The 13179-nt window shown below is 40.1% G+C and overlaps 1 protein-coding gene across 1 annotated transcript in view; it reads right to left on the bottom strand.

Moving 5' to 3' along the window:
• Positions 1 to 8679, bottom strand: part of LOC138008721 (uncharacterized) — a 10805-nt gene extending 2126 nt beyond the window's left edge. Inside the window, exons 1-4 of the mRNA XM_068856027.1 lie at positions 8505 to 8679; positions 2028 to 2181; positions 1596 to 1751; positions 1 to 102 (exon numbers count right to left, since the gene is read on the bottom strand). Of these exons, the coding sequence (XP_068712128.1) occupies positions 1 to 102; positions 1596 to 1751; positions 2028 to 2181; positions 8505 to 8624 (532 nt within the window). The 5' untranslated portion in view covers positions 8625 to 8679. The remainder of the gene's footprint in view (positions 103 to 1595; positions 1752 to 2027; positions 2182 to 8504) is intronic.
• Positions 8680 to 13179: the final 4500 nt, after the last annotated feature.

Below are 13179 nucleotides of genomic sequence, written 5' to 3'. Positions count from 1 at the left end.
TCCTTTGGCAGAAAGCTCCGGTGAATCCTGCAGGACAAGAGCACCAAGCAGCAAATCTTTCAGCGCATTTACCTCCGTTGCGACAGAAAGTATCTTTACACACTGAAAAGATAAAGGTGAAATTTCACTCCCAAGTTAATTAGGCTGTATTACTTTTTCCGGAAACTGTCCAAGCGCGCTCCAACAGACAAATTGCCAGTGCTTATAACCCCCTATTCGCTTTGTATGATATTGTGAACACATCGTGACATTCCTTAACTTGCGTCAGCAATGTTTCTATTGAACACCAGATATGCACAACGAATCAGTTTCTACGGTGCATCACTGACCCAGTGCTTTAAAAGTAAAAAAAATAAGTCACTGATATTTTTGGCTTTGATGTAGGTCCACCAGTTATCATCCCTCTGTGGAACCCTCGAGAAAAAGGCGAGTTCGTCAAGCCAGTTGTGGAATTGTTTGCAGCGAACCTGCCCGGGTTAATTCAATCTCGACACCAGGCTGAGGGAGAGGAGAGCTCTGGGGAACCCTGGAACAAAGTGTCTTCTCATTGGTTTTCGTGAAGACCAATGAAAAGCGTCTGTAATTGGTGCATTCATGTTCGCGCGAGGAGTGAGCAGGCGCCATAATGTTCAAATAGCCAATTTTTGGCTATAAAAACCCTACGGCGCGTCTTCTCCTACATGGACTTTCCCAGAGCCTCGGGTCATGCGCAGACATGATCTGAGGCTCTGGTGACGAGAATGGGGTTAATTAAGAGGGTTGGACAAATTGTCTGTCCGGCGCCATTGTGTCGAACATCAAGTACGAAAAAAAATGGCCTAAAAATGGCCTATTCTGGGAGAACGCCTCGAATAAAAATCCTAGCTGAATGATGAAACGGAGGACAATTTAGCGAAACTGGGAATGACCTTTCCTACTTTTTTGTCAGTTCTACGAAACTGACTGATTTGCCACTGTAATCAAATCATTATTTCTTTCCACACAGAGCATCTCCCAATTTCTGTTCTAAATTTCTATCTTGAAGTTATCTGTTAATTCGTTATCTATTTATCTCTTTCCTGAGGCTCTTTTTTCGCTGTTTATTAGCAGTGGCCAGGCCGGACTGCGTACATCTACAGCAACGCTTTTTAAGAATCAAAGCAATCGAATCCAGTTGCCATGTCAATAGGCCATTTTACAGTTGTTTGCTCAGTGACTTAGGCTATAAATTGTTCCGAGGCTGCCGTTGACGTGGCATTGGTGCAGACCTCACTGCTTTTATCATATAAATTGTGTTGTTGTAATTCTACTTAGTCTAGTTTAACATTAGATAAGCACAAAGGTTTGTGTCGTAGCTGGGTCACCTGAAGCCTCGCTTCCATTCTTAGGCCAGGTAACCTAGCTACAACTGTAAAATGGTCTGTTGGATCATTTTCTTCCTTCTCATTATTTTCGCTATAACGAACAGCTTGGTCTTTCAGTTAAAGGAAGTTAAAGGGATTCCAGGAAGACAATATCTCCTTCCAAGCGATACCTTAAAATTTGACTGAAAAAAAAGTGAAAACCCGGAGTGGCATGTATGGTAACGAGGGACCATGGCAAACCAATCAACTCACCATTGCACTGCTTGAGACGGCAGTACTTGACAAAAGCCTCCTTTGTTTCGTTGCATTCCTTAGCTGTTGCATTCAGGTCACAGTTGATCTTCTGGGAAAATATTGAGCAGCTTTCCAATACTTCTTCCGTTTTCTCAAAACATTGCAGGCATGACGCTAAAGATAATGTCAGCAAAGTTAAAATTCGAAAACGTTTCCATTCAAAAGAATGATTTTCGTCCTTGTTCCCTGTTGATTTGGTAAGAATGTTCGGCCAAGGGTTTCGTCTTTTGTTAAAACGAGAATTTTGTTGCCTTTTCATAAAGAGATGGTTGCGTGACAAAACTACAAGCAAGGGCTAACGCTCACACGGTTCTTTTGGGGTAGAAAACTAGCACTTCACGTTTTTTAAGTCTGTACAAGCAAAATTGTCCGGCAAAGGTGACAACAAACCTTTTGCGCTGTGAGTTTCACACAGCTTTTTCGCGTGCTCAAGATACTTATCACAGATGTCGTAATGGTTGACCGAGAATCGTTCCTCATTTGATGTCCTGCATTTTCCGGATTGCACATAAGCTTCTTTCAAACAGTCCTCGTACGTCAAGTACTAAAACATAAAGAACATATTGTGAATAGCTAATAAGTGTTGGCAGGCAACGGTTACGCGATATACTTTTTGCCACTGTTGACCAGAATTCCAGCTTCCTTTCATTTGTTTGGTATGCGTGTAAATTTATTCCCTGTGATCACACCGGTCTTTCCCGGTGAGGAACGGCTTCTTATACGGCAGGTCTTTTCTACGGGTAACAGGTAACGGGTAACGATAACAGGTAACGGGTGGTGGGTAACAGATAACAATCTCTGCGGGCATAATGGGTACCGGGTTTTGCGATTCCTTGTTTCACTGAAAGCACCTGCGGGTCGAAAAGACTGAAGAAAAACGATTCTTTTGCAAAAGTTCAGTTGCTTTTATTGGGAGTCATCTCGAAGGCTTTTTTGACCTTTTTTTTGTTGGGTATTGAGTACTGACCCTAAACCTGAAAAAGCATGCTGTAAACTTTAATCTTAATTAACAAAAAACACCGACATTTGTGTTGGCGACTCCAACCGGAAATGGAGTTTTAAAAGGCGGGGAAATCATTCGATTTTATGAAAACGAATGGTCAGGCTCCCACTTGCACGGCAACCTTGTAAAACAGTATTTTTACTGTAAAGAACTAAGTACTAACATTATTGTACTATAGCTAGTGTATGTACTATAACTAATGAAGGTTTGATCGTGTTTAAATAGAGTAGAGTAACGTCAAGTAAAGTAAAGGAATGATTTTCTGGAGTTTTTCTGGAATGGAGTCACCGAATCGTAAATTTCAACACGGAATGTTTTAAGTGTCACCTAACGTGGGAACGCAAATATCGTCCAAAATCTCTACTCCCTTAATTGTGTTCTATTGGAAATCCGAAGTAATTAATAACTTCCCAAATATTATGCTTACCTGTTACCCGTTACCCGTTACCCGTTACCCGTTACCTGTTACCCGTCACCCGTTACTTGTGACCTGTTACCCGTCACCCGTTACCCTTTCCCCGTTACCCGTTACCTGTTACCCGTCACTCGTTACCTGTTACCCGATACCCGATACCCGTTACCCGTTACCTGTTACCCGTTACCAGTTACCTGTTAACCGTAGAAAAGACCTGCCGCTTCTGATACGCAAAGAAACGCTTACAACATTCCAACGCAACATCTTGCATTGTTGGGCACAACATGTTGCATACGTTTGGCCACCTTGTTGCGATATGTTGCAACATGTTGGATGATGTTGGATCAAATTTGTAAACGGTCAAATTTTTCGTGCAACATATTGGATGTTGCATGATGATGTACTCGTTTAGCCACCTTGCACGCAACATTGTTGCACTAGGGCATGCGCGATAGGTTCACTAGGCATGCGTGCGTTTGGCCAGCCAGTTCAACACGAGACCACTTTCATAAATGGCGATCACTTTTACATTCTTTGTTATTTAGACCTACTGCCCTCATTTGATACAAATATTCCTTTGTAATATGTTCGCCGTAGTGAGGCTAGAAAGGCTTATGAAAGAGGTCTATAATAATAATAATAATAATAATAATAATAATAATAATTTGTGAACTTATTGTGCGCAGCTTAACATGAGAATGATCAGCTGCGCATTACAACTGCATTACTTTACAAGAATTTAACAAAAGATAATGCATATAAAAACTAAATAATATATATGCATGCAAGTAAGAATTGAATATAAAATTGCTCACCACTATAAAGTCCTAAAAAGATAAGTCTTAATATGAGCCTTAAAACTGTTCACATTAGTAATCTCACGAAGTTTTTTTGGAAGAGAGTTCCAGAGCCTTGGCGCTGCTACCATAAAAGCTCTATCACCTAACGTCTTCGATCGAACAATTGGCATAGAAAGTAAAATACTACCTGAAGATCTAAGGTTATATGAGGACGATTTAATTGTTATTAAATCGCATAGATATTTAGGAGCAAGGCCGTGAATTGCTTTGAATGTAATAAGCAGTATCTTAAATTGTATCCGGGCTTTAACAGGAAGCAAGAGATTATAAAGGTAAGAGAAGTAATCCCTCATACTGGCCCTATTCCCATCGTAATCCCTCTTAAGTTATTTTTAGGTCTCCTGCGAGATCCGGTATTCCCACGAGGGTTAACTGATAGCCAATCACATGTCCCCATTTTTGCCAATGTTGACAGCTGAGCGAATTGCCACGCAATGATTCGCGTCGTTCGCGATTTACCATCAAACAAAAATGGCGGAGGATGTTGAGACAAAAGCGTATATACATTTTGTGGACGAAAGTGACTTGTTGACTACAGAGTTAAGCGATTACAACGACTTATGTTTTGAAACCTGTATCTTGGAAGGAACGAGTTATGTAACCGACAGGATTTTGTACAAAATGGCAAATGGAAGACTATAGTCGATAACGATCTCTCTGACTTTAATAAACGCATTCTCGGTTTCCTTTGCGGGATTAAAATATGATGACTTAATTCTTATATGGTGATAAAGTAGACAGATAGAGCTCTACAACAGTACCAAACATGAAAGGAAAACTTGAATCAAGCGTCCGATAAAAATTTTTGAACCCGTGTTATCGGATTCAAGTGAATTTGCAAAGCACGTATGTTAAATATAGCTGTCTCCTTAAAAAAAGGATTTAACACGGTTTCGTATATGGCACAACCTTGATGTGGTATCTTTGAAAACTAGACAATTAAGCGATTTCAGTTATTGATGTTTGAAGCCTGTATCTTGAAAGGATCAAGTTTTATAAGCGACAGAATTTTGTAAACATTGGCAATTCGCAGACTACAGTCAACAAGTAATATATCGCTGACTTGGTTAACGCGTTCTTGATTTTCTTCGCGGGATTAAAATATGACGACTTAATTCTTAGATATTCATAAATTAGACAGATATCAGACATGAAAAGAAAACTTGAACAGACAGTGCGATAAAAATATTAATGTATGAACAAGTGGTATCGGATGGAAGTCAATTTGCAAAGCACGCATGTTAAATATACCTGCATCTTTCAAAATTATTAAACTCGGTTTCGTACATTGGACATTGTTGAAATTGGTGTCACTGTAAACAACACAGTTAAGCGATTTGAATGATGTATCTTTGCATCTTTTATCTTGAAAGTAACGAGTTTTATAGGCGACAGAATTTTATACACAATGAAATATCGCGGACTGCAGTCACCAAGTAACATATTCCTGACTTGGTCAACGCGTTCTCGATTTTCTTAGCGGACTTAATATAAACTATGGTGACTTAATTCTATGATATTCATAAATTAGACAGCTAACGCTTTCAAACAGTACCACACATGACTGGAAAATCTCAATTGACCGCATGATAAAAATTTTTAAAACCGTAAGATCGGATTGAAGTCAATTTGCAACGCACGCGTGAAATATAGCTCCCTCTTACAAAATTATTTAACACGGTTTCCTACATTAAACAATCGTAAAATTGGTATCAGAGTGAATTATACAGTTGACCGATTTCCATGATATATGATTGCAAACTGTATCTTGACAGGGACGAGTTTTGTAAGAGACAGAATTTTGTAGACGATGAGAAAGTGCGCACTAAAATGGACAAGTAACGCAATGCAACCAAGGTAAACATATCAGCATCTGTCAAAATTATTTAACGCGGTTTGATAGATTGGAAATTCTTCAAATTGGTATTACTGTAAACTAGACAGTTAAGCAATTCCAAGGATGTATGTTTGAAACCTGTATCTTGCAGACAATGAATTTTATCAGGCCATGAAACTCAATTTTGAAAACGGAGAGTGGCATCATACAGAATTTGCTGCTCTTTCTCTCCTCCACGAAACTTCCACGTAACGCGCGCGGTAACATTATCCGCGGGAAAATTGATATCATCTAAAAATAACCTAAGAGGGATTACGATGGGAATAGGGCCAGTATGAGGGATTACTTCTCTTACCTTTATAATCTCTTGCAGGAAGCCAATGCAGACCACGAAGAAGGGGTGAGATGTGGCAAAACCTAGGGGCATTATAAACTAGCCTGGCTGAGGCATTCAAAACTCTCTGCAATTTGTTAAGCTGGTAGTTGGGCAGCCCATACAGAAGACTGTTACAATAATCAACACGAGATGTAATAAATGCATGGACAAGCATTTCCGTTGATTCTCGAGATAAATACTTGCGAATGCGTTTGATATTATGCAGATGGTAAAAGGCAACACCGCATAACTTGCTGATATGAGTTGACATAGTGAGCTGCTCATCAAACCAAGAGCCTAGGTTTCTAGCTACTGTTACAGGACAAACATCAGTAGACCCAACCCTAATGCAACTGATGTTAACCTTGGCCAGCTGCTGCCTAGTACCTATAATTAAAAATTCTGTCTTATCATCGTTTAGCATAAGATTATCTGAAATCATCCAACTCCTAATGTCACGGATACAGTCAGTCATGGACTTGATGGCAAAATCAGCATCCGCAGATCGACTAGGGCTGAATGATACATACAACTGTGTATCATCAGCATAGTAATGAACTTGTGGGAGGTGGCTTTCAACAATCTGGAACAGTTTGCTTGTGTAGATAGTGAAAAGCAAGGGACCCACACATGATCCTTGAGGAACACCTTGTTTTAAGGGAAACTGATGTGAGAGACTACCATTTACAGAAACACGATGGAACCGGTTAGAAAGATACGATTTCGCAACATCATGCAGCGATGTTACAAGATGTTGCGTTGAAATGTTGCGAGTGTTTGGCCATGCCTTAAAAGTCGGCGCAGTGGACCTAGTGGTGAGAGAGAGGACTGTAGTCCTTACTTCTGTCTCTTTGTGATTGTAATCAACCAGCGTACGTTAAGGGTCATAGTCTGGGGAGTGGAGGGGGCAAGTAAGACCAAGAAGAAAATACCTGGAGGGAGCTGGGGAGAGGGAAGAGGGAACTTCTTCAAACCTCACCCACAATTTCTCGAATTGGATAAATTGAGCTTCGAAAAGTCGTTGCAATCGACTTGACGATACAATGCGTCCTTTGCCGAACAACCTGGTTACAGGAACCAATAATTAACGAAAAGTTCATATTCACTTAGCCTGAATTCGAAGTTTCAGAGAAATACCACTGAAGGGCAAGATTTTATGACCATTTAATTTAAAAACTCGAGAATTCCATGCGTTAATTTGTTTAGAATTAGAGAGCTTTTGTCCTTCAGCGAAATATTTCATAATAAAGTGACGCAAAAACTGCTGAGATATTTAAATTCACTAATAGTAGAACAAGCGAGAAGAAATCATGCAAGGATAGAAATTTACGGATTCTCATATATCAAGAAAAACATTTCACATTGGTTTTCAAAAAATGAAACAAATAATTAAAAATAAAATAAAATACAATGATCGGTATGAAAAACCATTACCCTGCGCATGCGAGCAGTTGGTTTCTCCTACGCTTCTCGAGAGAGAAACCACTGCGAGCAACCGTTAATTTCTTTAAGTGAGCCGCCGTCCAGCACCAAGGACGAATAAATTAAATTTGAACCGGTAAAACGAGTTAGTAAACTTGTTTTTGTGCTTACGCGAACGTTCAACTACGTAACTGCTGCGTTTGGGCGAGCCTTCGATGTAATGATTTCCCGCGAAATAAGACGAAGTGATGTCAAATACATCACGTGGGGTTTGACGTACTTTGCACATGCTCGATGGAAAATCAAACGGTTGCTCGCAGTGGTTTCTCTCTCGGGAAGCGTAGGAAAAAACCAACTGCTCGCAGGGTACAAAATCATTGAAGCGTGACAAGGGGGCAAAGCGTCCTTTTTCCATAAAAATCATTCAAAGGATACGAGCCCTGTAATAGGCGCGGTAACATATTTTGAACCGATTTTCTCATTTCTAGGAAAATGAATGGATTCAGACCTAAAGGTACTTTTTTTTTCAGGAAATTCGGTTAAAACCTTCCTTCGGTCGAGGGAGATGACATCAAAGTGAAAAGGTTAAAACGTGACTGTTGCAAAAAGCTGTGTTGTGTTTCACAAGCTTGGCAGCGCCTCAAAGCAACAGATCAGTTACGAATACTACTAAAGGTCGAGGGCAACTTTTATCAGCTCAATACATGCACGCCTTACTCATGAATGTTGGAAGTTATTCGTCCCTACACTCATAGCGCAATATTCTCCTTTCTGGAAAAGGATTTTAATTATATATATATAATGCTGTGGAGATTTGAGAAGATTTGCCTTTCAACGCAGCTTCTTCTGCTCGCGATTAGAGCTAATTTTAAAACTGTCCGATTTCTAAGAAAACGCCTTAAACCGAATGTTATTGACCATTTATAGAGGAACGCTTGACTAGAGGCAGCTTACCTCTCCACATTTTCCCTTTCTTTTTATCAAGTAGCTTTGATCGGCCAGAGAAAACCCAACAGACCAGAGGCTTGACGCGATGAAACAAGTGAAAACAAGCGATGCTAAAGTTCTTCTCATTTTGCCAGGCTTAGCTTCTAACGCGCACAACTAGACACTAGAGACGACTGATTGCGGAAATGCGATTACTTGCTTTTTGTGTTCCCTGTATTGTAAATTGATCCTGAACATGCACCAAAACACGTTTTGCACACTTTCGTAGGCTTTCCGCCCAGCGATTTGGTTCTTTACCAGCCGTGTTAAGAAGTTCCTCTTTCTGCTCTTTCAGTATCACGTTTGACCATTGTCAACGGTAGTTACACATTTCTCTGTCGAGTTTGCTTCCCGAGAGAATAAACAATGATTTTTTGTTTTCTGCAAGTGTTGATTGACAAACGAGAACTTGATGTTTCCATTTAATTTTAAATTACAGTTCGCCAAATTTCAAAATAGATTTAACTAACAATTGTCTCATTGAACAGCTTTTCAACCAGCTTCCACTAGTTCAGTTCCAGACTCGGTCTTTCAACGACGTTACACGATCTGTTCAAATAACTGTGTTTATTGAGAGGGAATTAAGCTAGTGTGGAAACTGTTGAAACACTGAAAACAGGCCGGGGGATTAACCTTTTGGGGTTCGGTGAGGAATTAAACTTAAGCGATGCTTTTTTAATTCCAAAAATCAGCGTGTAATTTCACCTGGCTGACTTATTTGCTCTCTCGCATCTTTTAACCTGGGAATTAGTTCAGCTGGATCAATCAGATCACCGTATTAGACAAAGATCCGTTGTCGTAATTTTCCTTTGTGAATCAAAATTTTATGCGTTTTTAACAGATAGGGACACTCGCTTATTTTATGCGCTCTTAATGCGCCGATCAAATCGAAAGTTCAACATCCCCCACCCCCCGGGACAAACCCCGGGCATTTGACTATTTGTGTGCCCGGGTGGGGAAAATTGAACCGGAAGTGTCAGGTTTCAAATACTTTTTTTTTTCGGGCGCCGAAGTCGCTAACACCTATAAAACACGTGTTTGGTCGAGATGGAAGAGTTAAAAGGAAGAGATGTAGCATTTGTGAGCGATTGGCTTAAAAAAAGGTCTTGAAAAAGTCTTTATTAAAGACGGCAGGAGCCGACGACGATTGTTCTTTAGTGGGGTATGACAGACAAATCCGACGATAGGCTAGGGTATTTGAACACCATTTTTGCGCGAGGGGTCAGGAATTTGAACGATCCAATCTTCAAAAGTTCAAATGCCCGGGCTATGCCCGGGAAGGAGGGGGGGAGGGGGGGGGGGGGGGAGGATGTTGAAGTTTTGAGTTGATCGGCGCATAAGATGCTCATATTCTTCAGCCCGCTCTTTTTGCTGGTCAGGCGTGAGATGATGTTTGTGTTCAATCAATCGTTTTCGGTTAGCATGTTTCACGCGATGTCTAAGTATAAGGAGGCCCCAAAAGGTTTTCCATAGTAAAGAGTGGGTGTTCAGCGGAAAGAGATTACACCTCTGTCGGCGATCCTTTCAGTTGGACAGTTGACGCTTTGATACTTTGTCTCACCTTATCAGGCAATTTTTTGATACTTTGTCTTACCAAGAGAAAATGAGGGGACAGAGACGGAGGCTCAAGGCGTTGGCCGGGATATGTTATGTCCACGAAAGTTATTTTTAGACGAGCGGAGGTCTTTGTTCTAGCGGAAGTCTTTCTTCTGAGACGTCCGCATGCAGTCTTGCCTCGCTCTCACGTTCTTAGTGAAAAGAGAAAATGATGGCGCGCGTGGAAGGCTGATGAATGTATATTTTCTTTCAAACATCGGACCGAGGTTGGCCTGCATGCGGACGTCTCGGAAGACTTCCGCTCGTCTAAAAATAACTTTCGTGGACATGACATATCCCAAGGGCTGGACCGGGAGCCTCCTTCTCTGTCCCCTCATTTTCTCTTGGTCTTACCTTATCAGGCAATTTTTTGAGAGTGTTTGCTTTTATTCACATTTGAGGCCTGTTGCAGGCCGGACTCAAAATCTGCTCAGTGGTATCCTTTGCATGACTCGAGAACAAGATAACAATAAATTGTTACTTCATAACTCCTAAGTTAATGACGTTAATAGTACTGAACAAAGAGAGCTAATGAAGGATCAGTTGCTCGGTGTTAGATGTTACCGCCGCTCTAGGCTGCGCGGCACTTCCTTGCATTTTACACGACGTGACATTCCCAAACCCGAATTGAAATCCTGAGTGCCTGAGTAAATCGCTAGTGATGAGGGGATGAGTGTTCCAACAAATGTTCGTTGAAGACACAGGTTTATAGATTTTGAGGGTCCGCTTTCTATAGCTAGTACCGGTAAGTGCATTGACTGAATGCAAAAATGGCCGCCAACAAATTATTATTTTGTCTTTGTGTTAATTAGCCTAACTAGCCTTGGTCACACGCGTAAGATTGAAAGAATTTGGGCTGTAAAACGAGGCTAGTTAGGCTAGTTAACACAAAGACAAAAGAACAATTTGTTCAGTTCTTTGTTCCCTTACTATGTTGTGATGAGATCGAATGGAGACTGAATGGATAAGTGTATGAATACAACGTTAAGAAGGTTTGTTGAGATACGTAAGACAGAGCCAGGTTGAGGGAAGATATCATGGGTGTTTGCAGTCCTTTTTTTTTTTGGGGGGGGGGGGGGGTGTTGATAGCTGCTTTAAACCGTAGGTAGAAATTTATGCATATTCAACTTAGATAAAATGAGGATCACCAATTTAACCTACGTAGGTAAAAACGGATTCAACCCGAGACCGAATTTGACCGACAACATATCCATCAGGCTGCCACGTAATTTCCTGCAACTGATTCACCCGCGATCCGCGACATTCATCTGCAACTGACAAGATCCTCGAAAATAGGTGGTCTAGATCTTTTTTAATGACGACTGGACTTGCTCAATTTAGAAGCCAACTCGGATAAATCTAAGAGTTTTGCGGGTTCTGACACTGAATGTACTATGATTAGAAAATCACTGTTCTTTCTCTGCTGGTTAAACCACTTTTAAGAAATGGTAAGATTATGGTAAACCTCCATGATCATGATTCATAAGTTGGCTGGCATCTGCGCTGAAATAAGGGCATTCCATTTCATCGTTCACTTCTCCGCTGTAGAACTAAAGTTTTAAGTATATGTCGCTATCTTTAAGTTAAAAAAAAAACCTCCTTGTGAATATCGTACATACATCGTTAATTTGGTAATGCAGGTCAGCAGTGGCAACTTACACAGCCGAAGTGGACCTACCTAAAAAAAAAATTCTAAAATCTGCTATTAAAACAATTCTGGCAGAGCATGCATTGACAATACTGTTTACGATAAAATGAAATAACCTATTTACAATAAAAGGAAACGACGGTATTCACCCACTGGTTGTAGATAGATTCACAAATTTTGCAAGCATTAATATTTACATCCAATAATGCAAAAAATTAATATCCTTATTGATATTTGTTGTGGTCCCTTTGTTAAAAGTAATTATGCAGAGACTAGTTTTGTTACGTTTCAGTGTTGCTTTCAAAACATGATCTATCTTATCCAAATTCCTTGTCGCTCTCATGTCCAGTGAACTCCATTTCCAGTGAATTCCATACCACATGCAGTCCCTCTACATAGAAGCGATTTCTTCCAAGAAGCACTGTTTTCTTGTTTCACCTCAAGTAATACACCTCTACGCTTAGAATCAGTGAAAGCAAAGAATGGCAATGATCTATGGTTGAAGTCCTGTTTAACCTAAAAACCTCCAATTCGTAGACATCCTACTCTCGCCACTTGATATAGCTCAGTACCTCGCTTTTTAAAACATCATCAGGAACTATGTGGATAAATCTTTCAACTTCATTAAGTAACTTCTCAATTTCATACAGCCTAGCAACAGAGCAGTTGCCCCAGACAGATATGCAATATGTCATTTGTGGAATCACTGTATTAAAGTAAAATGCTTCTAGTAGTTTGAGTGGATGGTATCGCATCTCATTCATGGAAAAACGTGTACCTTTGCCTTTTTCTATGTTGTTTGTCAAGGATAATCAATATTGGGACAAGTGTATGAAGATTATGATAGGTACGAATGATGTTTTGAAAGTTCTCAGGATTTGCAGGAGCCGAGGCGAGTGCAATTTGAGAACTTTCAAAACATCACGAGGGACTACATGTATAAATCACGAAATGCACGAGTAAGTTCATACGATTTTTTGATTAATCTCTCAAAATCAGGGGGTCGACCACCTTGTCAGTGTTTCGTACGAATCTCATTTCCTTTTACATTATGATTAAGTTTGATACAAATTTCTCACAATCGTATTCCTAAATTTGTATTTTAATCTATTTTTAATGTAGTTTTAACTTATTTTAAGTGTTATTCATGTAATAGCACATGGCTTATTTTTAAGGGTTTTTGCATTCTGTTTAAGCCGGCCTACCGCAGATTATTATTCTTATATTGTAATCCGGAACTTGCAAGATCTATCAGGGATGGGAAACCTGTGTTTTCTTCAATTATTATTAAACTTGTCCTTTCCTCATAGACGACGATGGCTACGAGAACGTTGTATAAGAATTTCATTTCCCGTATTGCAATAATTTCGCTATTACTCCAAGTCGTACGGCATTGAA

The sequence above is a fragment of the Montipora foliosa genome, chromosome 6, assembly GCF_036669935.1.
Source record: "Montipora foliosa isolate CH-2021 chromosome 6, ASM3666993v2, whole genome shotgun sequence".
Taxonomy (NCBI): Eukaryota; Metazoa; Cnidaria; class Anthozoa; order Scleractinia; family Acroporidae; genus Montipora; species Montipora foliosa.
This window is presented reverse-complemented; position numbering and strand designations above follow the sequence as displayed.